Here is a 27,430-nt window from a genome sequence, read left to right as displayed (position 1 = left end):
AATAATGAAGAATGGGTCTCTAACCTTAATTTGTTTCCTTTCAGATATACACACACTCCCTTCTAAGAGGTTTTTTATTATACATTATGGCATCTGCTTTCATCTGTTTGCCAGCTTATGCTTACCATCCGTCTTTCCCATCCTCTGATAAATCCAGGACTCCCTCATCAATTTCACTCCCTCAGACTGTAGGGGAAGAAAGGGAGTGGAAAAATCTTAGAGATACTAGATTCCAGCAAGTGGTTTGTCAAAGTAAATTACCTCAATAAGGCCTTTTGTAAGCAAAAGACTGGAGAAAGAATTCCTTCCTTCTTAGAAAAGAATCCACATATGGCATAGATCCATAGGAAAGCAGGCTTGATCACTTCTGCTGCTCAAGGGACCATCTGTTAATTAGAGAGCTCACAGAACTTCATTCTCATCACCTCTGTTTGGCTCATGACCCAGAGACTGAATTGGGAATACCTATACAGACATTTAGAAGAACTGAAAAATAATAAAAAAGAAATCTAGGGATAAAAACAACCCCAAATTTCTTTTAATGTACCTAGTCCATCCCACACATCTCAGAAAAATACCTTAATGTTTCTTTGTGCGTATTCCTGGAATGGGTTTGGCAGGACAGAAATGCATCTTCAAACTCCTGCTGACACCTTGCTCTGCAGTGACCCACAGACATCCAGGAGCCGAGTCCTGAGGTTGCTGCCTTTGTGCAGACTTGCTGCTCTCCCAGCTGCCTTCCCTTGCTGCCTTTCATTTCCTACTCTGCTTACCATATTTTTTGAGGTGAGGAATTGCCATCACCATTGCAGGGAGGCGCTGGGCAAGCCTGGGGCAGGGGGCTGCTCCTGCAGCATGGAGAGGTGATGAATGAAGTAAGCAGCGAGTGGCAGCAGCACCTGCACACAGTCGTGCTATAATGCAACATCTCTGGTTTAGCCTGGTCAGCTTATGCCACAATCTTTGTCTCCTGACTCTAAAAGTATTTGGACCCAAGTTTGTGATTTGTACAAGCAGGGGAGGCCGTGCACTACAACTCTGTGCTCCAGAGCATAAATCATAGGTGGGCTGGAGCATTGGCTCTGAGCAGGCCATTCCATCTACAGCCAATCTCCATATTCCACGTGCAGGAGCAGAGTTTCCAGACTGCAGCTTCAATGTTTTCTGATCCACCAAGTCACTTGGATGCACATGCAAGCTGGATCTTGAGATTTTATGGCTTTTTAATGAGAAGGTGAGAACTATTTACACTTTACATAAGCTCTTCCCTAGAGACAGCAATCCTGTTCAGGGTTAAAGGCCTGCTAGAGCTACCTGCTTACCACATCTTTATCCTCTTGTCCAAGAAAGAGCAGAAAGTCAAGCATCTCAGAGTACATCTGGCTTAAAAGACCAGCCCCCCTGCCTCATATCGCTCATCCGTCTGCTCTGATGGCATCAGTGTTGCTCTGCACAGCACTGCAAGTACTGCTGATTGCAGAGCAGCAGCAGGAAGATGGGAGTCATTAAAGCAACTCAGCCAAAGCCCTGTAATTAATTAGTTAGAAAAGCATCTTGGCGTTATTAGAGAGGCCTCAGCAGAGGAAGCGACACCTCTGTTCTAACAGATTCACCTTCCGCCAGAGCTGCTGCTGTGATGTTTGACATTGTGCTGGTGTAAACAGAAATTAGAAGTCAGTGTGACAGGGAGAGGAGCCACTGGCAGTCTGTGCCCTTGGCCAGGGCTGTGCTGTGTGCCAGGAGGTTTCTGTGCTTTGCTCGCAGGCAGAAATCAGATCCTGGAAAAAGCTCAGGTAGGGATGATTGCTGCTCAGCCAGGAGGACCCTGATTTCTGCTGGGATTAAAAGCAAACCCAGATTTCCCAGGGTACTGAACATGAAGCTGGTTATCCAGGTGTTTGTGATTATAAACAGCTAAATGTACACACAAATGCCACCCAAGACTCCAGGAACAGGTGTCTCCTGGGACCTAGACACATGCAGGATGTTGCTGTCCCTGGCAAACACGCACAGTTTGGCTGCATGGAGAACTGGGCCATGCTCAGAACTGCATATTCATGGCATGCAAATGTTATGCTATTGCAAACTCCCACAGCTGCCATCAGCACACAGTACCATGGCTGTGAGCCCCAGAGATGGAGTAAAATCCTATGGGGAGCAGCAGGAGGCTGCAAGATCTATGTGTTGCTGAAAATAAGAGCATCAAAAGGAAAATGGAAACACAAGACTAAAATAGTCAGGATTGGTTTAAGGAGTCTTAATTTCCACGGGGCGAGGAGAAGGTGGCAGGAGGCTTGGCTCTCCCACTGACCTGCCATCATACCTTTGGCAATTCTTTTTTTTTACCATGGGCTAATTTTGCCCTTTCCTCACTTGGTACTGTCAGCCTCTAGGAATTCATAAGTCTTGATTTGGGCCTCCAAACACCATGATTTTGGCTTAAAAGTCGAGAGCTATAAGCATGTATGTATGAATTACGTGTCTTTTTGAGTGGCCTTGTGGTTTCTGACTCTTTACGGATCATGTTTCCAACCGAGCAGGTCAGATTTTTTTATTATGATTATTATTATTTTAAATGAAAGCCAAGAATTTCACATAAACACAAGGCACTGGCAGCTTGAGTTGGCAGCACTGCCTGCTCTTCATGTGTCCTGCCTGCTTAGACATGGAGCATCTGAGGCATGGGCTGTCACTGGCCATGTCTGTAGAGCATCAAGCAAAACCTCCCCAGTTTCAGCTGGCTTCCTGACCTTCCCCCGGCCAACTGAGAATAACCAGCCTTTCCCCAGATGTTTCCAGTGAGGGCAGCAGTTGGGATAACTCCTGAGTTTGGCCTGGATTAGAGCACAGGTAAGCAGCAGATTGGAAATGACCAAGGAATAGGCTCCTGAGGTAGATTTTTGGTGCATCCTATCTTGGCCCTGCTGTTGCAGCCGTGCCAAGGTTGCTTTAATGCTCTTCAAAGCAGCAGAAAGACTGAGCTCTGAGAACTTGTCTGTGCATGCATTTGCTGCTCTCTTTGCCAAGTTTCAAATGAGGTCCTGGGCATACTCTGGGCAGAGGTTTGAGAGGAAGATTGAGCTGCCTTGCTCATCCCACGATGAGCAAAAAACTCCAATTCCCCATGTTTTACCTTGCAGATGTGTGGATATACCATGGGAAGCTCCCTGTCTGTACAGCTGTCACCAGCTCTGCAATAACAAGATTCATGGCTTTGGCTCTCAGCTCTGAAGCTCATCTCTCCATTCTAAAGGGAAGATGTTCTCTGAATAAATGAACAAACTGAGATCTTCAAATGAACAACAGATTCTTCCTCAGGTCAGCTTTGCAGAGAAAGCAAATATTTCAGGAGAGTATGGTTAGTGCTCATAGCTCTCTGGAGCCAGCCTGCTAACTCCTCTGCGGTGGCTGTAAATCTGATGGTGGTTCAGCTGAAGGACCTCACAGATGCTATTTCAGGCTGATATAATGTACCATAAATGGGATTGAAAGCACCCATCCATAGCAGACAAAGCCTTTCTGGTTCATTCAAACACCGAGGAAACCGACCATTGTATATATGCACAGCTGGGATCCATCCAAAAGTGAGTGGTAGCCAAAAGAATTTACACGTTCCCTGGCTGGCGAACATGTTGATTTCAGAAGGCAGCAAAGGTAACACAAGGATACAGGGAGACTCCCTTGCCTGGCATTTAGTATTTGAATCTCATCCTTTGATTCATCATGAAAGGGAAGAGTCCAAGAAGGACAGAAGAGCCCCCATTACAAATTATATTCCTCATTTAGAGGAATATAGCAAGGTGTTTGGTTTCAATGGGATGGCAAGAAAACAGAACTTGCTCTCGGGGTCTCTGGCTGAATTTTAGGGGGCGCCTATCTAGCTGAAATGATGCATCAAATAAACACAATATCACAATTAGCTTGTGGAATGCATTTCTATAAAGCACAGCAGAGAACCAAAGGGGTCCAGAAAGGTTTTGATGGGGGCAATTCTTCAACTGTCAGTACAGGAACAGCCAGCAGCCCCCTGTGTATTGAGAGAGGTTAAAAGCAATCACTTAACCCCAAATGAGCACCATGACAGGGGGAGCCTGTCTTGAATGCCTGAGAATATATCTAATTAACGGGGTCAGGGAAGGGTCCCCTGGGGCAGATGGCCGCACCAGGGGTTCACAGGGTGCCCTGGGAAGCTGTGCTCCTGGCACTGATCCCACGTGGGCCACAGAACCAGAGGGATGCGTGGTCTGATCCTCCCTGGCAGTTTCTGTGCAAAATGGGGCCAATTTGCTGGGAAGCTTCCCACTCCCAAGGAGGGAAGAGGTGGGCTGCGAGTTTAACAAACATTTTGGTATTTGGAAGTCATTCCCAGCTCTCATTTAACACACAGACTGCATTTCCCGTTGCTAACTGGCAGCAAAGAGCTCATCAACATTTAAATAAGAGGCTTGTTAATGCCAGCGTGAGGCAGGTTTGCATGCCAAGGCTGGCTAAGGTTTCTTGCCAAGGATTTTCTAAGAGAGAATTTCTCTAGGAAACTCCTTTAAAAGGAATAATTCACTACTGGTTAAAGAGAGTGAGGGCTTAATTTGAAGAGGTGCTGAGCTGGTTAAGTCAAATGGATGGTGCAAGAGCTGAAAGCCTGTGAAAATCAGACTCCAGCTTTTAAATCAATTAACTGAAGAATGGCATGTGGAGTTTTGCAACTGATTATGCTTTCTGCAATGCCATAACTGAAGGAAAAAAAGATTACACATGACCTTTTCCTTCAGTGTCACTGACTTGCCCATGGTAAATACACTCAGGTGGGGCTTTAAATGCACCTGTTACCTGAGTGTGGGAATATAAGGCTCTACAAATGGTCAAATGTGCCTTAGTGCAGAGAGGATGTGCAATATTTGGCTCTGTTTCTAGATCCCAAATGAGTCCTGTAAATTAAAAATAATTTTTACTCTGGGACTTTGTGTTGAGCCTTCCATATGGAGACAAAAGTCCTCATCCCAGAGCTACTGGAGAGGAAGGGTGGCAGTTTTGGCAAAGCTGGAGGGTCCTGTGCTATATGTCTCTATAGCATGGTTTATTGCCTCTCCTTGTTCCGTCACAGAACAGGAGTAATGTCCGTGGTGTCGGAATGTGCACATGGTAATTGGCTTTTGCTGTAATTAAATGCCTCAGTGCCAGCGTTTAATCAGCTGCCAAAGCCGTTTATTGCCTCATATACGGCTGCACCACCAGCATTACCCCTTAATTAGTTGCTGAAATAGTGATGATTTAGCAGCGTCTTTATATTTATACTTTAAGACAGCAGATTCAGTCCAACACCAACAATATGGCAAGATAAAAAAGCAGACCATTCTGCTAGGCAATGATTTGGGTTTATTTATTTTTCCTTACCTCATGGAAAACAGTGTCCTGTGTAACTCCTGGTGGTTACCTCCTGGTAACACCGCACTGGAGGTGGTTAACACTTGGAAAGCAGCTCCTGTGTCTCTGCTCTGCTCCAGGGCTGACCTTGTGTATTTTCAGTGGGTTCAGTATCCATAAAACATTGTTCCCAAAAACTCTCAGCAGTTTAGAAGAGTAAGCTTCACCCCCTTTGACTCACCATTACCAGGACTGCCTTGTTGGGCAGACCAGAGGCAAAGAGCTCCCAGTCTTCCTCACAGGAGCTCCCTGGAAATGAACTCCTTGGCATCATTGGAGTGGGGGCACTTTGTTTTGCAGAACCTGGCAAGTTGTGACATGTGGCACTGACAGTAGCAGCAATTCTCCTGACAGCCCTACCCAAACCTTCCCTCTTTTCCCCGCCGTGGTGGTGCTGTGTGGTGCAGCCACTTGTATTTTGGGGGGAATGGAGCAGTGAGAGGGCTCACTCACTTGTCCATTCATCTTCTCCATTTCAGTTGTCTGAAAAGAAGAGGTCTGGTCTGATCTTTCAGTCTCTTGATAGTTAATGGCATGAGAGAGGCCTCTCCAGAAAGCAGTTCACCCTGCCATGAAGAACCTGCCAAAGCTTTGTTGGAGGAATGGCCCTTTGGAAGTGTCCATCTCTCACAGAGGGAGCCCTGTTGCTCTCTTGCATTGGGCTTTTCCCTTCCAAACTGTTATTCCAAACCCTTCCCAGAACACCAATACTGTCTGCTAAGACCAGCATTGGGGACAGATTTATCAGCCTTCCAATTTTATTTTCTGCTTTGAAAACTCCTGAAGAAGCTCAGGAAGCCTCTGAAATCTTGTCAAAATTGACTAGAAAGCAAAATAAAACTCCCTTTTTGACACAGAAGTAATACAGGAGGTTAGCCTAGATAAACATCAGGATAAACATTCCAGACCCACCTTTCTTCAAAGCCAGGTGGCTAAATCTCCAGTAGCCACAGCTGGAGACAGCAATTGCACCAGGAGAACACAGGGGTACAGCTGCTTTTCATTTGACCAGGAATGTCACCAACAGAACCAAACAGTCTCCTCTGCCTTCATCCTCCCCTAGTCCTGGGACAGCTCCCATTGGCACCTGGATTTTAGATACGCTTCACTCCCAAAGCTTCCATTGTCTTCAAAGGATTCTGGTAGCCTTTGATTGCAAAGAAAGCAGTGCCAAACTATGGAATTAATAGCTCCCCCACCCTTGGCCCTCGCCTCTGGCCCCTGGCCTGCTAATGCATTTTGATTTGTGTGTGGACAACGTATCCCTGGAACTTTTCCATTGTAACAAGTTTAGGAAAAAGTACCTTGTGCTATAAAGGAAGTAATAATATCGAGTTTGGAAAACTATACAGCAGTTTGAATAGACTTGAAAGCCCACACCATCACACTCCCTTTACTGCCAAGACAAAGCCTGTCAGCCTCCCATGTCCTGGAGGAACAAGCTGCAGTTTGTCCTTTCCTGAGGGAGAACAGAGGCCCTTCCTAAGGTCCCTGGGGAAGGAGAGGAGGAGCTGGGAGGAAGGCTGCTGCCTGAGCCTCCTTCCATGGCTGACAAAGCATCCCTTGACAATACATAACCTACTAAAGAAGTCCTTCATTTTCCCTGGTGGTGGGAAAGTAAGGATGGGATTTAATTTACAGCCAAGAATATTTGGTCTGGACAGCAGGAGAGACGGTTTAAGGGTGAAGACAACACTGCCATAGAGAGGACTGCCAGGGGAGGTTGTGGGATCTCCATGTGCCATGTTTTCAAGGTCACACTAGATAAAGATTTCTTGGGAATTACATGGAAGGAATGGGTTTAGCTGTATTGTGTGGATTGAGATCCTTCTATAACTCTCAAAAATTCTTTTTATGATAACCACTTCTGCTAATAGGGAGGACAATATTCATCTCATTTAAGCCTTAAAGGCATGAAACAAACCTGTCTCAGATGCTTACCTAAAGAAAAGATGCAGCTTCTCCACTGACAGGAGGGCCACCTTAGACAACACAGCTGTCTTGCAGGCTGTTAAAGTTCATGGAAATTAATCCCATCTTGAAGATGATCTGTGCAGCACTGTGCAGGAGATTTCTAAGAGAAAAGGGCTTTCATAAAAAGGTTCATAGACAGAAAGGGGAGAAAAACAAAGGCTATAAGCAGGGTGCAGATATTTAGCATGTATCTGTGGAAAAGCTTACCGGCATACGCTGGACTCCCCACCACAGGAAGCATTTCTGTCAGGGAGAGCATTCAGTGCTGCACCAGGTTCTCTGGATGGAGAGGTGGAGCTCAGCCTGTGTGGGGACCAGTGATATTTCCCAGGCAGATGGGAGCAATCCTGATTATTTACCGCAATGATAGCCTAGAAACAAGTTTCTAGATGAGATAGGCTTTGCTAACCACACTTCTTTCTATTCTGCCCGTAACAGTTTGAATAATGTTCCTCCATTCAGCTGCAGAGCAAGGTCTCTGGCTCTGCTGTCACACCATCATAACACAAATTTGAGAACATTTGTGGACACCTTCCCATACAACCCAACTCTGCAGATTACTGCATGGGTTAGGGATGGAGTCCTCTCTAATGCAAAAGCACACAATTTTATGAACAGTGCAAAATTCATCAAGACATGGTCAGTATGACAGGGGTGAGCCTCCCAGGACACTTTTGTATCCTTACTTCACTCAACAGTAAAACACTCTTGAACTATGCTCAGGAGCCACACAATGAAATTTTGAACCTAAAAGAGAAAAAGGTGAAGGATATGAAGCATAATTGCAGGTGGAGGCTTGAAGAAAGTAAATACCATTCAACTTGAAAAAATAATTTCACACGCTAGCAAACAAAAATGAAATTTATAAGAAGTTTATTGGATTGGTAAAATGTAATAAAAAAGCATTTGTGATACTTTTTCTGCAAAGAAAAAAGGCATCTGGTGATTTTGCATATTTATTTTCCCTTACAAAACATTTGAAAAGCATAACTGATAAAAAGGATAACAACTGAAAGAGCAGAGCAAAGAGGAAAATACATCTCAATATAATTGGATAATGCATAATAAAAATACAGAAAACACATGCTTAAAACAGCTTTCATTCTCTTACTGAAAAAAGTAATTTTACGTGTTGAATAAAAAATATATGCCGGTTGCTCTGAAAATCGCAGTTTAGAAGAGGTAACTAGCTGAGAACAAAATATATATATCTATATATATTTATAAATATAGAAAATGTGTATATGCTGCATCTGTCCTCAGAACAAAATTGGAATAAATGATTTTTCAATTCATGCACACAAGTTACCAGAGAAAAAACTTCATTTATTGCTTAGCAGATCGATCCTGTAAGGTGCTGATTGCATTTCCTGAGTGCCCTCAAAGCCCTGTGGAAGGAGTCAGTGAGGGAGACAAGTGGCCTGATGGGTTCAGTGACAAGGGAGGCTACTCAGCAGCTCACAGGAGGTGCACTCAGCAAGTCACAGGAATCGGGAAAATTCCAATGGCAGCAGGATTAGGCCCCTCACAGACTTGGGTAGTGCTTTTGCTCAGCAAGGTGTAAAACTCTGATACCCCCAAGCTCTGACAGACAGGAGACCACTCCTAAAAGCTCAAGTAATGTTACTTCAATAGGATCCGAGGGCACAGGGTGTGCAGCAGAAGCATTCCTCATACAGAAAGTGCTTCCTTGTGCCTCCCCCTGCCCAGATCCCTAGGCTAGTGATTCACATTTAAAAGGAAGACGCTGCCCACACCACTGAGAGCCTGTCTGCTGACACTGGACAGGGAGGAGAGTGGCCAGTCACACTGCCTCCCCACTGCAACAAAGGCAACAACACAGAACCTTCTCCATCTCATGGGCTAAACCAACAACCACCCTGAAGTTGAAGCACCACCTGAAACCACTGTGAACTACAGCACATCCAGTACAGATCATCCCCGGTGAGCCCTCGGAGCCCACAGGTCTGCAACTGGCAGGGACAGGCCAAGGCATAGCAGCTACAAAGGCAAATACATTCCTGGGGGCACTTCCTCCTCGCAGTCTGAAAGGCCTGAATCATTCTCCCAGCCTTTAGGGGGTTCTCCATGTAGCCAAGAGGAATCCTTCTGGAATGACCTATGTGTGGTTCAGACCCCCTTGTATCTGCTCACAGGTGAAGCCAGCATGAGAGACTGGGCTCTGAAACACGACAAACCTCTGCTGTTTGTTCCCTTCTGGAAAGTGACTTCAATAAATGCAGAATTAGTACTCAGGGTCTCTCATCTGACTAACTAGAGGGAAGGCACTGGAGGCTGCTTTCCAGGCTTTCTGACTGTCTAAAACACAAGCTGTGGCATGGAAAAGTATAGGCCCACCAAGGAAGCTGATGTCTCACCAAGGCAGATCCTTTCTAGCAAGACTATAAAAGTCCAGCCATTACTTGACTCTGCCCATACCTCTACCAATACTCAGTTCTCCCCTTCCAAAGAGACAGTAGAGCAGGTCACAGTGGTGCAGTTCAGAGCATCAAAACATCAAATCTTTCCCTTCACTGCATTTCCAATACACCTGGCATTTCCTGTCTGATCACAGCAGGGAAAATTTTGCTAAAACATTATTTTGGGGATTGAAAATGAGAGCATACCAGCCTTTTTAATACAGTAGCACCAATCAAACTTTGGTTCACCTTCAGATTTTCTCTCTTCTAGCATTATATAAAAAATGAATGATGTAGATTTTATAAGAGACATTATTAAGGGAATAAATTCTTCAAATATGAATAACCCTGGAGTTTTGATCAGGAAGAGATGTTTGAGGAGATATCCCCAAGTACCTCTGCTACAGAACAGTTGCCCACCAGACAACAGGGTGTACAAAGGAAGACAAGCTGCACTAATGGGATAAGCCATTGCTTTGCTTATCCCCATGGAGAACAGATGCTCATCATTAGCCTCTCACTTCTCCATCACCCTCCTACTTCCCATCTCTCTACCATCCATAAAGGAGCACAGCAGGTCTCTGAAAAGGCACACAGTGAAGCAAGTGGAATACTTTACTTACTTTTTGTAAAGGCAGCTCTGTCAATAGCCTACTTGTCACCTTGCTGGTTGTTCTGCTCAGATGCTTGTCAGGAGCTTAGCTACTTAGGCACATTAGAAATATTCCTTTTTAGGTGGATAAAGCAAAGAACTAGATCAGACTTGAGGGACAAGGCACAAAATGTCCATTTGCAAAACTGAAATGGGTTTCCAGCCCACACAGAGCTGTCAGTAAAGCACTGGCAGATGCAAAAAAGAACTCCAGTTTGGATTTTCAATGGGTACCATCTCAACACAGTTGAAACTCAAACTACAACCTCCGGCTGTGCATTTCAGTGCAAACTGCTCTTATCTCATGCAGCCCTGAATGAAACATTAGCACAAAGGCAGCCTAATTGGAACAGGATCTTCTCCTCCCTCCCTGCAAATCCTCATCATTGCACACAATCCCATAGCTAATGGCAAAGAGAAAACAGCTGATTCTGGCAAACACTCCCACTGGGAAGGCAGGATCAAGCCCTAGGCTGGACGCAGACTCACCATGGGGAGCAGCACTGGCTGTGGAGAGGATGAGGCCGACCTTGCTCCCTTAGCAGGCCTTCCTCACTCCCATGCTGCAGCGGTGTGGAAAGCTGGAGCTGGAGCAAATGTTTGCAGAGGAGATGCTGGGTTCTGGCTTCGTTTAGGAAACAGAGGGTGTCATTTTTCTCCTTGTATGCCACCAAAGAAGATTATAAAAGCAACAAGAAACTACACTGAATGGCCATCTCCCTTTCATTTTGAAATGTAAGCATTTCCCCCAGTGAAGGCATTCCTGCTGTGTAGAATTCCTATTCTGAAAATTTCTCTATATCAGACTGGAAAATATTCTTATTGCATTTGCTGGTTCCAAAGTCTAGGTAAGCACTCCTAGACGGAGCTACTGTTTTCATTCAGTGCCCAAGCCAAAGTGGCTCCACATCCTATGGGGACCAGGGCAAGACTACAACTCAACAAATGAAAAGTAAAAATAATGATACCTTGAAAAAGCACATGGTCTTGATTATAAAAAATGCTGAATAAGCAAAGCTACTATGGAACAAAATCAGCAGGAGACATAGGAACAGCCATTAAAATAAAAAATCAGAGCAATTCTGCCCTTTATTTTCTTGCCACGTTATTATTTTCACCTCTCTCTTCTCACAGATGAAGTGGGGCAGGCCAGTTCTTTTTCCTTTTCAAGCTGGCTTTGCTCTCTGGGCTGTCACGCTGCTGGCACAGCCCTGTGGAGACAGGACTTCCCGCACTTCGGGGGAATGCTGAACTGGGGCTATTTTTTAAACATCAAACTATTCCTGTTCACTGTACACTCTGCTTCCAAAAATAAAACAACCATCCAAGCCTTTAAACAAGTAGACGGACCCTTTAAAGTCTCATAACAATGTTTTAAACCTGGGCTAGGAGGGATGGGAACGGGAATACATTTTCCTACTAATTGGAAATAATGAAACTGATGTTTGTGGATATGAAATGCTGGGTAATAACAAATCAGAGGTCTGTGGCTGAGCCTGTTCTGCCAGCCAGCCTTTGTGAGAAAAAGAGAGCAAGAAAGGTTTTTTTTCTTTGCATTGATGAACTTAAAATGAAAGCAGGGGAAATACATGGGAAGGAAAAGGGTAGACAGGTACAGGGCATGGAAATTATTTGCCTGGAGCAACCACAGAAGTAGGCAGAAAAATGGCAAAAATAATGTATCCTTATTCCTTTAGCCCTGGTTCCTAAAACTAGTTTGGGAATGAACTGGGGGAAGGGGAGGAAGGAGCAGCAATTTGAACACAGCAGATGCTCCAGTTAAACCATATCTTCCCAAAGAGGAACCGAGGGTGGGGGCAGGGGAGATGGCTATTATTAATGTCCTTCCGTATATAGCAAAGCAGACATCCTGCATAATGGCAACACAATACATCAATAATAGCCCAAGAATAGCTTCCTACCGGTTTTTTCCCCCTGACAGTTAGAAACATAAAGAGAAAAATCAAGCTGCTGAGATAAATAGCTGAGTCTCCACCCCCACCTCAAATTGCCTTGGCATATTTTAAGAGATAAATGGTTCTATGAGAAATTTAAATAGCTTTCTCTTTTCTTTTTTGGCAGCTGCAGGAACTGGGTCAGGTGTAGAAATTATTAATTTAGAAGCCTGAAAAACCCATGTTTGAAACTAAGTTTTTTTTTTCCTTTAAAGCATCAACTTTCTTAGAAGCAGAGTTACAAAAAAATAAGAAATAATTGAGGGGTATTTTTTAAACAGAAGTCAGGTAAAAATAATGAAATAACAGTGCAGGCTGTCGAAAAGGGACAATTTGTTTAACAGTTTAATGGACATTAAAAGTATCCATAGTAGATTGTTAATGGGTTTTATTGCAGAGTGTTGTATTTGCCTAATGGCTTTCATTCCTCTTGATCAAACATAACACTGGGAGTCTGCCTTGAGGAAAAAGTCTGGGGGGCACCATTCTGTAGCTTCACCCAAAGTTTAGTGCATGTTTCCAAAGAGACAAGAGATTGCTGCAAAGTGACTAGCGCCACACATTCCCATGAGGAGCCCATTATTCTCCTGCAGGTCTCAGAACTGACACCCCAGGGAGCTTGAGGCTGTGCTGGCTGGTGCTCAGAGCTGGTGAACCTGGTGCTGAACCACGTGTAAATCACTGCCTTCCCCCTCCCACTCAAGTTACTCTTGCTTTGCACATTGATACCGGGATTTGTAACACAGCTTTCTGCTCGATGCCAACAGCCATCTCCCTCCTCATGCCATATGGGGAAGGATCTCTTTGCAACCATAAAACCTTGAATCTTACAGAGAAAAAAGGTCAAATCCTTTAGGAACAGCTCTGAGCAAAGAAATGCTGATGAACTATCTCACAGGAGAGAACACTACTTAAGACCTGTAAAAGGTGCAAATTTCCAGTCCTATAAAGAACTCTGAGGTCTTGAAAGATACCCAGTTGGCAGGCAGCCCACTTCCTCTGCTGCATGGCTGGTGAAATCCTCCTGTTCCTCGTGCTCTTCGTCCCAAATCAGGTGGATACCTGAGAGGGAGGAGACTCCCTCGTTTATACTCATTGCACCTCTCAGAGCTCACGGCTCGTGCTCTCCTTCCCTTAGTGACCAAAATTTAGTGATCAAAAATTTAGAATGGTGACAGAGGGGCAGATGTAAATAGAACTGCAGTGCCTAGAAAGTCAGAGCACAGATAGGATCAGAAGACAGACTGTAATTACAGGCCCTGCTACTTATTACATAGGCCAGTTGGGCTACATGAGCCTTTGGTGGAAACTTCCTGTGCAATTAATAAGGAGAAACAGAATACTTTTGCAATCACTTTTCTAGCTTTCACTGTAGGGGTCCAATCCTGCCATCCTGGATTAGCTCTGATCATAGACAATCTTTCTCTGCATAAAATGAAGGCATCTGTTCTGTAAGACTAACAAAAAAAAAAAAAAGAAAAAAAGAAAAAAGGACAAAACCCTCATTGCAAACCTACACCATGCACTCAAGAAGGAAAGGAAACTGATCCTGATCCCCCCCAGATCGTAATCTGACAATGTTTTTAAGGCATCTGGCAAAAAGGAAGAAGAAAGAAGAATGCTATGAAATATTTAAAATCCTACTTCTGTCAAGAATACATAAGAGAAGAAAGGTGAGTTTGAAAGGGCTGCATTATTTGTAAGGTAAAACCTGAAAGCACCACCTTTTGCATAGAGGCACAAGGTGCCCTTGGCCTGAGCCAGAGCGGTCCTGAGAACAAACACCAGGCACTGATTCGACAGGGACTGGTGTGACAAAGTCAAGGCTGGGTGTGAGAGGGACCAAAGCACTGTCCTGCAACACCCTGGCATGTACCATGGCACATGGGTTGATAATACAGCAAAACAGCTGCTCCTTTGCAGCCAGCAACTCATCCTCCTCATCTAAAGCTTGAATCAGATTTTCAAGAGCATGAGAAACAGAGCATGCCCAGGGGAGGACTTCTCCTAAAGGCACTTTTTTATTGCTGAGATTCTCACCAAAGAGACTTCCAAGGAAGGGGAGAGTGCCCTGTGAGATCTGAGACCCATCAAATGACACTTTACTTTGCTCCTGCACCCAGGATTTTGCCCTTCCCAGTCTCAAAACCCCATGGGTATAGAGCACCTTTGCAGAAAGGTCTCATCTGGGTATGACCACTGGGCTGATCCCGACCCTATCACAAGAAGCAGGCACAGAAAAGGGCTGGATGTGCCCAGCTGTCATCAGGAGGAGCCTCGATGCAGGTGTTCAGGAGATGCAATGCTCGGCTGAGTCTTTTTCTTGGTCACATCCACCTGCCTGCCTTACAGTCCCAGTAGAAACTGTAACAGACTTCAGGACTGGTACTGGGCATACAAATGGGATCAAAATGATCCTGAAACGCTGAAGAAAAAGACTTTGGAACAAAACTGGCACGGCCACAATCCCCACAATGCTTGTGTAAGAGAGAAAGAAAGAATCCCTAGAATGTATTTATCAAAAGCCATTTTATGCAGATTTTTCCTTCTGAATATTTAAAACATGGTGAATATTAAACTTCAGAGATTCTTAATATGTTCCAAAGCCCCACGGACCTTTGAAATGCTAGCTCATCAATATGCAGCATCTAATCTTGTCAGAAAAAAAAAATAAAGAGGGGGAAAAAGAAAAGCTATTCATCCTCTGCACACAGAGGTTACAGTGAGACTCCCAAGGAAAATAAAAAAACAACCAACTTCCAGCATCTTATGCAATAGGTTAAATTTACTCTGGTTGGGAAAGTTTCACTTTCTGCAAGAGAGAAAGTGCCTGTACGTGCATAGCTACTGGAAGCTTCTTCTGAAGTGTGAGGCTGAAACTGTGTAGCTGGATTACAGTAAGTAGTTTATTAAAAAAAACAAGGCTTGTGGCTTTGCCTCTTGTTCCAGTCCAATGCAGTCTCAGGATCCCCTCTCCAAAGGCCAGCAGACAGTGCGCCACCTAAAAATCCATTCTAGTCCAAAATGCTGTGGTTGAAATGGTTTTGCTTGTTTATAAAGTTTAGTGTTTCGTATCGCTTGCATCTGACCTTCAGCAGAAAGAAAAGCTCAGTTAAATTGTGCAAATATGTACCAAATGGGAACAAGGGAAGGCAGCCAAAAATGCTGCATGAGCTTTTGCAGGGCTGCAGCCTTTTAGGAGCACCAGTTAGATGAACTGGATGAGAGGCCAAATTGATTTAGGCTCCAGGCAGGAGCTTAAAACACCATGACATCCAAATTCACAAAGAAAATGTTCTGTTGCTGCAACCCCAAATTTCCTGCACATGAAAACACTGTTTTCTTTCATCTTTAGTAGATGCTCGTTCTGTAATCCGACATTTAAAAATGAACAAACAAACAGGAGTCAGCTGACAAAGGATTCTTGCTGGTGAATGGAAGTAGGTCACTCTGAGTATTTAGCTTTTACAGTCTGGCTTAATATTAGTGTTGTACACAGAGCAGTAACAAAACTGCACTGGAGACAGGGAAAGACTCTAATTTTGTCTTTTCTGTGAAAATTAGCATTCAGGTTCTGCATTAATGTGCAATGCTTCTCCAGCACCCGATATCTGGTTAATTAAAATAAAAACCACAACCACAAAGCAAACCACACACTAAATTAAACAGCAACAAAAAACCCTTACTGGTCAGCCTGCATTTAAAGACATCTCAGTATGGGTAATTGGGGAGAGAGGAATTTTCCTGAAGGAACATAAAAGAAAATGAAAGCTCTACATACAAGACCAAATAAAATCTTCTGTCTCTCACGAATGCAAATTCTGGCTGCCCTTTTACACAAACATATTAAAGGAATATAACTGGAGGAAAAAAAATAAAAGAGGAAAAGCTAATAAAATCATTTTTGAGGAAAAAAATATTTAAAAAACAAACTATCCTTCAAACATATTTCTTCATGGTAAATCCCTGCAATCATGTGGTTCTAAATTACATGGTTAAATATGACTGAAAAAGTAAGGCACAATTTCATAATCATTTCAAAAGCAATAATTATAACAATTTTCTTTGATATCCATATGGCAGGCCACTGATACTAAGGATGCACAAAACTACTTGATTAAAGATCTGAACAAGTTTTTCCAACTACTAGCTAAGACTCACAATACCTCGGTGAAGTAAGTAAGAAACCATCTTTACTGCAAAGACGAGTGCACATTGAGGACATGGAAAAAGTGGGTAAGAGAGGCTTGTGGACAAGGGGAGGCAGAGGCAGGAAAGCAGAGGCACCCCAAGTGTGATGTTCCTGGGGAAGGACTCTAACCCCTGGAAATGTAAAGGTAATGCCACCACTGGGGCTTCTGTCTCCTTCCTCATTTTCTAAAACATCTAAGTAGGATAACAATACTGGACAAATAGCAAAATTAAAAAAAAAAAAAAAAAAGAAAAAGGTTTTAACTGGATGCTCTTGCTACCCGTGACAAACCCAGTGCTTCCACATGTTACACGAAGCCGAAGGGACCAGGGACACGTAGTCAGGAGTGAAGCCCAGTGCACTGTAAGTAGCAACAGTCAATACTGCAGCCTGGATTTCTGCTCAGTTACAGCCCCACAAACACCTGACGTGTGTGTGTATGCCAGACTGCTCTGCAAGGGTGCAACTTAGCTTTTTTGAGACCACAGCAGAAAATTTCCAGGCTGAAGTGAGAGCTGCTCCTCAGTGTCCACCAGGAAACTTATTGAGGCTGTGCTTTTTCTCTTAGATTTTCAGATCCTGGATGAATGTTATAATTTCACATGTCTAAAGTCTGTTCTCTCTCAGGCTCCAAATGCCAACTGGGCAACCAACTGTTGCAACTTCAAATCTGAAATGCTGAGGGAGACAGGTAATATTTCTAGAAATGTTGAAGGAAAAATGCCATTCCCAAGCCCAGAAAGGAGATTAAATTCAATCAGTATCTCTTGATTTTCATGGCAGTTGCCATAATGTGCCTATATTCTTCAGTAATTTCAGGGGAAAAACCAAAGACAAAAAGACCCCAAGTACAAATAAGAAAATTGCAGCTGCCACAGAAAAAGACACTGGCAGTCCCTATAGCCAGCCACTCCATGGCTTTAAGATGGATAAGATAAATGAATCCAACAGAAGTAACACTGTTATTTTAAGAGTCACATTACTTGGATTGTTCTAACAAAGGAAACAGTGACTTCAAAATTAGCAAAACTAGTTAAAAATAGGAAAAAAAAAATCTCGTAAAAAGTTTCAAAGCTTTTTTTTTAATTTCACCAGGTCCAATACTGAACCATTTCCTAACAACATTTGCTTGGTTTTAAGAAGTATTTTTATCCTAAAAAAGTTTTCAAAATTGTAACAGAAACTTTAATTTACCAGCAGAAGAAACCCAAGAACTACAAACAACTGCAAAAGAAGACATGGGTCTTTGAAAAATAAAAATATTTGCTAACAATTCTGAAATTTATTTAGATAAAAAATTCAGTATAATTTTAATCATAACAGCAAAAACAACCCCCAAAAATGTTGTGGGTAACATTGCCAAAAGAGAGAACTTCTCATTAAAAAAATTGCCCTTCTACTATCACATAATTTAGTGTAAAAATTGCTCTAACCAGCTCTAACTGGAAATAGTGTTATCACAGCTCTCTTGGTCTGTATTTTACTAACCTCTAGGTTATGGAGCAGTTCCTACCCTCCTTCCACAACAAACCCTCAGTTACCATTGCTGATGTTTTCTCATGGGAATTTCACCACAGTGGGATGGTTCAGCACCCCTCTCCAGGAGCCCCAGCTTGCAGCACTGAACCTGTGTGAGGTGTTGTCCGCCCAGGCTGCTGAACAAACAGCAAATCACCACTGTGACCCCACTGCAGGAACCAGACACCATCAGACACCAGCCAGCAACTCAAACCCTTTCTGAGCCACTCAGCTCAAGCACCAGGTATCCAACATTTATCCTTGACATGGGATTTCTCCCAAGAACCTTCTCTAGGGTCCTGTTATCCCCTGCCTTCCAGACTTTCCCAAAATCAAAAGGAACCAGCATTTATCAAACCTAAGCCAGGCAGCAGCCATAACAGGTCCAAAGAGATTTCAGACTTGTTGCATATTCTCTTTAACAACCACCATTTCTTTAAAGACACTTTTTCTTCATTCTTCTCAGGCACATTTTGCTGATAGGCAGAAAGTCAACTTAAGGCCTGTGTTTTGTTAAAACCTCACTCCTGCTATCAGGATGAACACTATTATGTAGAGTGACAAACACTTTGGTACTCCCACACCTCTATGATTAAGTCATTACTCAAGTGTTTTGCAGCCATGATAAAAATCTAAGAATTAAAATATTAAAACCTCTCCCAAAACCAAAATTAAAAGTGTGTTATCTGATAGGCTAAAGAATTGGTGTGGATTTCTGTTTTTAAAAGCAATGTTCAATGGATAAAATATGTGACAATAAAACGATCACATTCACAAAATACTAGTGTTAGCCTTGGGGATGTGCTTAAGGATTGGGCTGTAACCAAGGCAACCCAATCTCCTGGAGAAAGTTTAAGTAGAGAGTTTTAAAGCCATTGCTCAAAGACACAGTAAATCTGGCTGTAGGGCTACTTGTGACATATGGAAGATGCCACAACCACCCAACACAAAGCACTCATCTTTTGACAACTCAACCTCCTGTCATCCAAATGGTACATTTGATCAGCTGTGGTGTTCTCCTGCAGTTGGCATAAGGATGACACAGGAGCCATTTTCTGTCTTCTGGATAATTTGACAGAAATTTAACCGTGCCCACATCCTACCCAGATCAAACCTGTATGATCAGGGGATAAAGAACCAGTCTGGTATTAATGGCTTATGTCACACCACGCCATGGCTTTAAGTCTGCACTTAAACAAACCCCAGGGACATAAATATTTTGCTAAATTAGAACCTGATCCTGGGCCCTGTCTGGCCACAGAAATCATGGGATCAGGCCCCACTTGCCAACAAATGCTAGACAAAGACAAAGCAGCATAAGCAGAAACTGCAGACTTGAACAGTAATGTTGGGGTGATCTTCCAATTCTTTCTGAAAGGAACAGTTTGGACATTACCACAGCCACAGATGATGTGAATTTTTGTCATGGCTAGGAAGGTCCAATGAAAAAAGCAATGTCTCTTTGGCAAAAAGACTCCTTCTTTGGAACAGATAAACATGATATATTATAAGTATGTGATAAATATTGTGATGAAGCCATATCCCAGTGGTTCTTAATTGCAGTGCAATTGAGATAAATCCCACCAGCATTTCTTATTAAATCCTGAAGCATCAGCAGGGAGATTTCCATATACATGTGGGTGATGAGAGCCTCTGTGATACAATATCTTTCAAATATATTTATAGCAATTTTGGAAAACAAAACCACACAGAATAAAGAAGAGGGTTTTAGACACTCCCTCCTTCCAATGGGCAGACGGTTTTGGTGTCTAGGGATGAAAAAACCCCCATCATAGTACCTTTGCACAGATGTGTCAGGTCTAGAAACCAGCCACAGCACCTCAAACATCAACACTGTTCAATCTTTGTCAATCATATTTCATCCACGAAGTATTTAATGCTTGAAAAGTTTGGCTCTCACCTCCCTGCATGCCAGCCCAACTCACCACAGCACTCTCATAACAGAGAGGATTCAGAGCTGGATCTCCTGGCTGGCCGCGTGCATTGCAATGGGCTGGAATCCCAGGCCTACATACCAGCAAACTTTTCTGGAAAGAGAAAATAGAGCTCCAGAAATCACTAGTTTGTGCTAGTCTGTGACTAGTTTATTCCCCATAATGTCTCTGGGAAACTGCAAAGAAGCTCTCTCATGCAGAGGGCAGAAGACAAGGAGCCATATGACTTGCTCCAGTCCAGCCTATGGCACGGCCATAAAAAGCCCAAAGGCTCTGAGCTCCAGTCCTTAGTCTAGGCCACATTCTGCTGGAAGGCACAGGAGCTTGAGAGTCTCATCAACCACTTGATTTAACACTCACAAGAGTAAGGAAGATCAGAGCTATGTTTTCTGCCTAATGAATGGCTCATTCTGCACCCAAATGCATCACATTTACCACCTGTGCTTGCATCCCAGCACTGACCTCCCCTGTTTTTGCAGGGTTAGTTCAAACTAGATTTGCTCAGTATTTGCAAGGTTTTTTGGACTGGTGGTGGTGCGGACTGTGTGTCAAGAAGCGAGCTCAGAAAGACCTTACATGCCACGGTTCAGGGGGCAGAAGCCCAGGTGGGACCTGGTGGGAGCCGGGGTGCCAAAAAATCTGTTTATGTCTGAGGCAGTAACATTTTAGCAGGCCAGGGTAGAAATCCAGTATAAAAAGTCAAACTGCTTCAGCACAGCTCCTATGGTGGTAAAGGAAGACTTCTGCTCAATGATGCCACCCTTCTACAAAGAAGGATTCATTTCAAGCTGAGAATTTTGGGAAACTTCCCTGACACTGGTGAAGTTTGCCAACATATAAACCATGTAAGGAATGGAGGTTTCAGACTGGTATTTCTGTATTTGAATTTACCACAGACAGCTGAAGCTACTGAATATCACACTGCTCTTCCAGAAAGGTTAGTGCTAAACTGAAAAGAAACGCACCATATGCAGGAGCTGCAGTATCACATCACAATTTTTCCTTTGTTTCCTATCAGTTCAGCTCATCTAACTTTTCAGCATTAGTGGATATAATTATTCTCTGTAACAGAAGCCTGATACAAAGAGGAAAGCACCACATTCTTACTGTTTTTCAGTGGGATGCTTGAAAAAAAAGATCTGAAAAGTTACTCTTGAAAAGTTACATTTTGTCATTTTTATGGTCAATCAGCCTGCGACTGTTTCAGTTCTACTTCTTAATTTAAGTGCAAAGAAAGGTATTTTCCTTGATTACATCTGCAAATAAGATATTAATGTCAATTCAGTGATATGAAAATTACTCCCTCACTATGTAATTTGCACCTTAGTTATTATGGGTTTCATGAACAAGACTATTATAGCTGCTCAGAATGCCATGGATTTCTAATTTTTTGATTTGTTTTTAATTAACCAAACTAAAAAACCCAAAGAAATCCTAAACCCATGATCATGTGAAAGAAAAGGATTATCTGTGCCCAGGTTTTATTTACCTTGGGATATATATTGATTCTGGACTGAAGATGAAAATGCTGCTGCTGGCCCAGCACTCTACTGCCATGGATTTCACAGAGGCAAGTTAAAAGTGGCTGGGATGAAAATGGAAGAAGAAAAAAATTGCCTGCTTTCTGGAATGGCATAATGAAGGATTTAATACCCTCTTTAGCTTTCTTAGGATGAAAACTGAACATGTATTTATGATGATTTTTTTGCTGTTGTTGAAACAAGACCTGATTTTTTAAATTGAAAAATACAAATCACATGTGTTAACATCAGAGAAATGTGTATCATCCCAAAGCCTGATTCAATCCCTGTTACTGTTGAAGGAAAATCCTCCCACTGCAATAACAGGAGATGGAAAAAGACTTTATTGGTTGAATGTCTACCCAGAGACCAACACTGCCAGTGGCCCTACTAGAATGGGCTCTATGAGAGAGTGGTGTAAGATTTTTTTGAGCATCGCTTTGCACTGCAGTTCTATGTAGTCATTTTAATCTTTTTTTAACCACTGGGATTTCAGAAATGTGTTTCCAGCCCCACATCCCTTAAATATCTTCTCAAGGGACATGACTGGCTTATGCCTCTGGTAAATCAAAAGCATGTTGTATGTAGTGTGTGGTGTGTGTAGTGTGTGCAAGCTCACATCTTTTGTGATTGCTCATACATTGTGAATTGGAAGCATCACTACTGAATAAATTTATGCAATAGCTAAGTAGACTTTCATGAGTAAAAGAAAAACACTATTGAACTGGAAGGGAATGGAGACAAGTAAGGGCCTAAGAAATGACCAATCTGTGTCCCAAGGATACAAGACCACACCTACACTCAGCTGCAGAACAGTTGCAGTTGCACTGTTTGTGTTAATGCTGGCTCTGCTCTCACATCTTCTAGGACAGTGGAGCTACTTCTGCTGGTGACACAGATCCTATTAAAGTCATCAGCAGACATTGAAGTCCCATGACTTCAATGAGAGCTGCTCAGGTTCTCAAAATAACTTGGGAGAAATAACTACCTCAGCCATCTTTCACCCTCTACCTTCATGTACTTCTTAAGAAACAGGAATCAAAGCATAGTAAGGACCATGTTCAGACCTCCTTATACAGGCAGATAACTTAGGTGCTGTGACCCTTAACTCCATCAGCTGCACACAGAGCACAGATGCTCTGACTCACTCACTGCCCTCCTGGACAGTTGTGTCTAAATTAGGTGCCTGTCATGGGTAGTCTGAACATGGCCACTCAAACTGCCCTCTTGTTCCAAGGCCTTCCAGTTTTACTTTTTTTTTTCTTTTTTTTTTTTTTTTTTTTCTTTTTTGCAATAACAGAGATTCAGACCCTAGGCTGGAAAGAAATCATGCAAAGCTTGTGCAATATCTCCCAATGGGCATCCTGGGGAGGGTCACAGTTGATACTCAGAGATCAGTGCTGGCCTTGGCAGTCAGAGCCTGGATCCGAGCAGAGTTGCAGGTCTTGCAGAGGATGTGCCCATCCAGAGGGTAACAGCCCTGATTGTCCCCTTCAGACAGGAGGCCACCACAGTCCTAGGAAATAAGTGAACAGGAAGAGCAAAGTAAATAAGAAAGAACAAGATTAAGCAAAGAATCTATTAGTCAAAGAAACTCTCCTCACTCTCCACCTTGTAACAGGATCCAGCCTGAGTCAGTGCAAAGCATGAAGCTGAGGTACGTGATGTCTTTTACGATTAAGCCATTTTCTGATAAGAGACAATGCTGCAGAGAAGATGGGTTCCCAAGCTCCCTGCTGAATTTAATCCAATTGAAAATAAAAGGAGATTATTCCCTTCACATTTCTGAGGAAGCAAAGGTTTTTAGCATTGGAGAAACATCAAACTAAAGCACATATTTATTAATTCAAAAAAAGGACAAAAAAAGAAGCATCACTGAGAAAAAGTTTAGTACCAATATCTAACTATAGGTAATCTCCTTTGGAACAGTTAATGCCATGAAGTTACAGCCTCCATTCCAGGAGTGGCAGCCAAGCAAAATCCCTTCCTGTCTCCCCTACCAGAACTGTCACCAGTGTTTGCATTACAACTGGCCAAAAAGGTTATGGCAAAAAGGAGGATGTCAGACAGGAACATGGAAACCCCACTCCAAGGCCCCCAAACCTGCTCCAGAGACCTCAGCCTATAAGCTTTAAGGAAGCTGCTAAGAAAGTTGGGAATTACCCCACACTTTGTGATCAAGCAATTGCTCAGCCCAGGACTGCTGATGGATCCATGTGTGTGAAAGCCTGGGTATCTCAGCAACCAGCATGGGGACATGCTGTATGATGAATTAGGCTCTACAAAATTTAGTGTAAGAATGCCCCAGCATCTTAAAAAATAATGGGCCTAAGTAATGGGCTGGTAAGTACCCTGAAAGCCAAGGTCAGATTGAGAATTGGACCAGATGCCTCAAGTTTCAGCCTAGACCTTTAAACCTTAGTCCATCCTTCTTTCCAATTAAGGTTATTAAAACCTGCAACTGCAATAAGAAATATATTTGGTCTCATTTTCTTACCCTGCCATCTGGCTGATATATTATCCAACAAGTAACACTAGCACTGAAGAATTCTTGAAGGTTCCCTAACACAGCTGTTCCCACATGCTAATTGCTTTAAGGTGATTTTTATTCTCTGTCTTCAGACTCTTACCATCAAAATTACATGAAGTGTGTAATGAAACTGAACAGGAAAAGTAGCATAAAAAGCATTGCACAAAACAAGAATGATCATGTTTATGTGTCCATTAAAATTCTTCAACCCAGAGCCATATGCTGAGTTTCCTGTACAATCTTGCTCAAATCCTAACATGCATTAGCTTTCATTTTAAGAACATAAAGATGAGCTACATTTGTGTCCAGGCTATAATTTATTAAGTTCTCCAGTATTAAGACCTAATTGCCTGAGTCACATTCTTTTGCTCTTCTAATGAACCTGTTATAAACAAGGGACCTGATTTTCCTCTCATTTGCGCGAATATAAATGAGGAAAAATTCCTGGCTTGCTGAAGTCAATGAAGTAATTTGATTGTAGAGCCAGTGTTACAACAGGGTATGCCTGGTGTGTGGGCAATGTCAGGTGGTGATGAAGTTAAGCCATGCTTAACCTGCTTTCTGTCCCTGCTGTGCCTGGAATACCAACCTCGCACCGGTAGCACTGCACATGGAAGTCACGATCCAGGGCAACAATGCGCACGGTCTCCTCCTGTCCCGGGGCTGGCATGATGGGCTCCTTACACACAGAACATCTCGGGGCAAATTTCCTGAGGAGCAACAGACAAGCACAGTCATCTTCAAACTTGGAGCAAAAGTTTTTGTTAACTGGACCAGCCAGCTAGAAATGTGTGAATTTGCACCGACGCGTGCGCACACACACACACACACACACACGTATGTGCACACACAACACAGGCTGGAGCTCTGCACAGCTCCTTCCTTGGAAAAAACCAGGCAGGAGCACTTTAGTCTTACAAGGCAATTTCAGGCATGTAGGATATTAAAGCACATTTATAAGGAGAGGACTTATAGAACTTCTGACAGACAGCAGAGCATTTTGCCTGCCCTAATTAACAACTAAAGTGCCTGTTGAATGACCCTCAATTGTGGCACCTATGCATTGCCAGAACTCTCAGCCTCTAAGAAAATCCATGCAAATCCTATGGTTAGAAAGATGACCAGAATCTGCTTCAAGAGCATCTCTTGAAAATAAAAATCAAACTATTAAAATTTGGAGATTGGAACTAATAGTTTAAAAGTCTGAAAAGAAATGGTAAAAAAAACTGCCTTGCACTAACACTAATTTGTTGAGGTTTATGTCACCCACTTTAAACTTTCAAGCCATCTTACCCACTTATGCACACAGAAGCACATTTCTGGCTGTGCTCACTCTCAGACAAGAAGCATCAGGGCAATTCTGACTTGCTGCATCTTCTAGCTAAAACCTACTCAGTTATCCAACAGGGTGTTGTCCAGGCTTAAAAGGGAACAGGTCTGGGTGCAGAGACCCCAGTGTTCTCTCTTCCAGTCAGTCTGACTGTATAGTGACAATAACTCACTGCATGAAGAGACTGACTTGAATCAGGGTCAGCTCAGGGATCAAGAGAAGCACAGCCCTTTCTTTTTCCCTTCTATTGCTCACTATATGCCCTTCTGGATAATTCACCCATGTTCTGTATTCCCTCTGGTTTTGCTCCCCTCAGGTCCCATGAGAAGTGGCCACCTCTGCTCCTAGGCTTGGGAACATTTAGCCTGTGGTGAATCGTTCTCTGTTTTAGTTAAAAACCTACTGACACCAGTTTCCTGGCTGCAAATTCTGACTGCAAAAAAGGAAATTTACACCCACAGAATCTGCTGCCATGTAATGAGAGCCAGGGTCAGGGGCTGGGAGTGACAGAGGGCAAAGCTTATGGCAAACATCAGAACACAAGGAGATCAAAGGCCCTTCTCTTCTAAAATGCCTAGTAAGGATTGACTCTGCCACCCAGCCTGTCACATGAACCACCTCAAAATTAACTATCTTAGAAAAGAAAAAAAATAAAATCTATCTGTACTAGGAATAAAGAAAAATAATAATTTCACTGGCAGCAGATGAAAGATGCCTGTGTAGCTGTGATCTAATGAAAGAATGAATTAAACAGTGGCTATAACGAGTGCTCTGAAAAATAACTTAAATGGATCATGATATGACCGGAGCTGTGGTGGCAATTAATTATGTGCTGCTTCATGCAGGCCCTTCCTTGTGCCATTTAGCTCAAACGTGGTACTTAAAAAATACTTCAACATTTCTTTGCCCAGGCTACTGTGAGTAATTCATTATGAGACAAATATTATCTCCCAGGATCCTGAGGTCATTCCTGCAGATTTCACGGGATGTAGATCTGTTACCATGGGGCCTGAGCTCAGGGAGTAGCTGAGTAACAGTGTGAGCATTAGCTACAGTTTTGTTATCAAGAGGATGTAGGTGTAGAACACTCAACCTCCAGATCAGGAGGACATGTCATCCCTAATCAACTAAAACTGGGTTGGTCAAAGTACTGCAAAATGTGTGGCTGGCCAAAGACATTCTGAGTGTCACATTGGGTCTTGTGCTATTCCCATCACCTTCCCCTCAATCCTTCACTCAACCATTTTTATGTCCTTCCTTGCATTGACAGCCTCCCACTTTCTACTCTCAGAGCCCCGAGGTGTGTATGCAGTCACTGCCAAAAGGCTTCAATGTGGGACATCAGCTCTCCTTCTCCTGACACCATGTGAGCCCTTGGCCTGTGGGGCTTTGGGAAGGGGCACTCTCCAAATTGCTGAGGGGGTGTGAGGGACGTCCTTCAGGTGGTGCATGAAACTCCTGTTGGGCCTGTGCTCAGGACCACATTTTACCTTACACACAACTGGCAGCACAGAAAGGCAAAGCAACACAGCAGCTGCCAATTAACCCAGCCTAGCTGAGCTACAGGGAACATCCTCCTGTTGGATTCTAACATGCCAGTTAATTGTGGCTGCTTCCCTTTCTGTCAAGTCAGTCAGCTTCTTTGAGCTTTCAGACCCACACACTGATGTCATGAGGCTCTAATTAAGTCCACCCGCTTAGAAATTAAGAGGTAAATGGTTGACATATAAACTCACATTTGTCAGTATTGATTTCATCTTTTAATTGAGGGGTGTAATGTATCTGTCTTTTCCATACAGGGCAAACATTTGTGCTCTGATTATATCTACCTGTCTTTCCCTAGATTAGTTGTGATGATGGGGGTGGTAGTATGTCAGTGACAGAAATTACTTGCAGCTATACCTTTCAACTTACTTTAAATAGCAGTTTCACTATAAATTATTACCAGGGCTGTATTTTAGTA

At 43.1% G+C, this 27,430-nt stretch overlaps 1 protein-coding gene across 4 annotated transcripts in view; it reads right to left on the bottom strand.

Moving 5' to 3' along the window:
* Positions 1–22,865: 22,865 nt before the first annotated feature.
* Positions 22,866–27,430, bottom strand: part of LPP (LIM domain containing preferred translocation partner in lipoma) — a 200,261-nt gene continuing 195,696 nt past the window's right edge. For all 4 annotated transcript variants that reach the window (XM_058031271.1, XM_058031270.1, XM_058031272.1 and 1 more), the window contains 2 exons: positions 24,727–24,847; positions 22,866–23,123 (listed from right to left, as the gene is read on the bottom strand). In XM_058031271.1, coding sequence (XP_057887254.1) covers positions 22,995–23,123; positions 24,727–24,847 — 250 coding nt within the window. In that variant the 3' untranslated portion in view covers positions 22,866–22,994. The remainder of the gene's footprint in view (positions 23,124–24,726; positions 24,848–27,430) is intronic.

This window comes from Melospiza georgiana, chromosome 10, assembly GCF_028018845.1.
Source record: "Melospiza georgiana isolate bMelGeo1 chromosome 10, bMelGeo1.pri, whole genome shotgun sequence".
NCBI lineage: Eukaryota > Metazoa > Chordata > Aves > Passeriformes > Passerellidae > Melospiza > Melospiza georgiana.
Note: the sequence above shows the minus strand (reverse complement) of the source record. Positions and strands in the feature narration are given on the sequence as shown.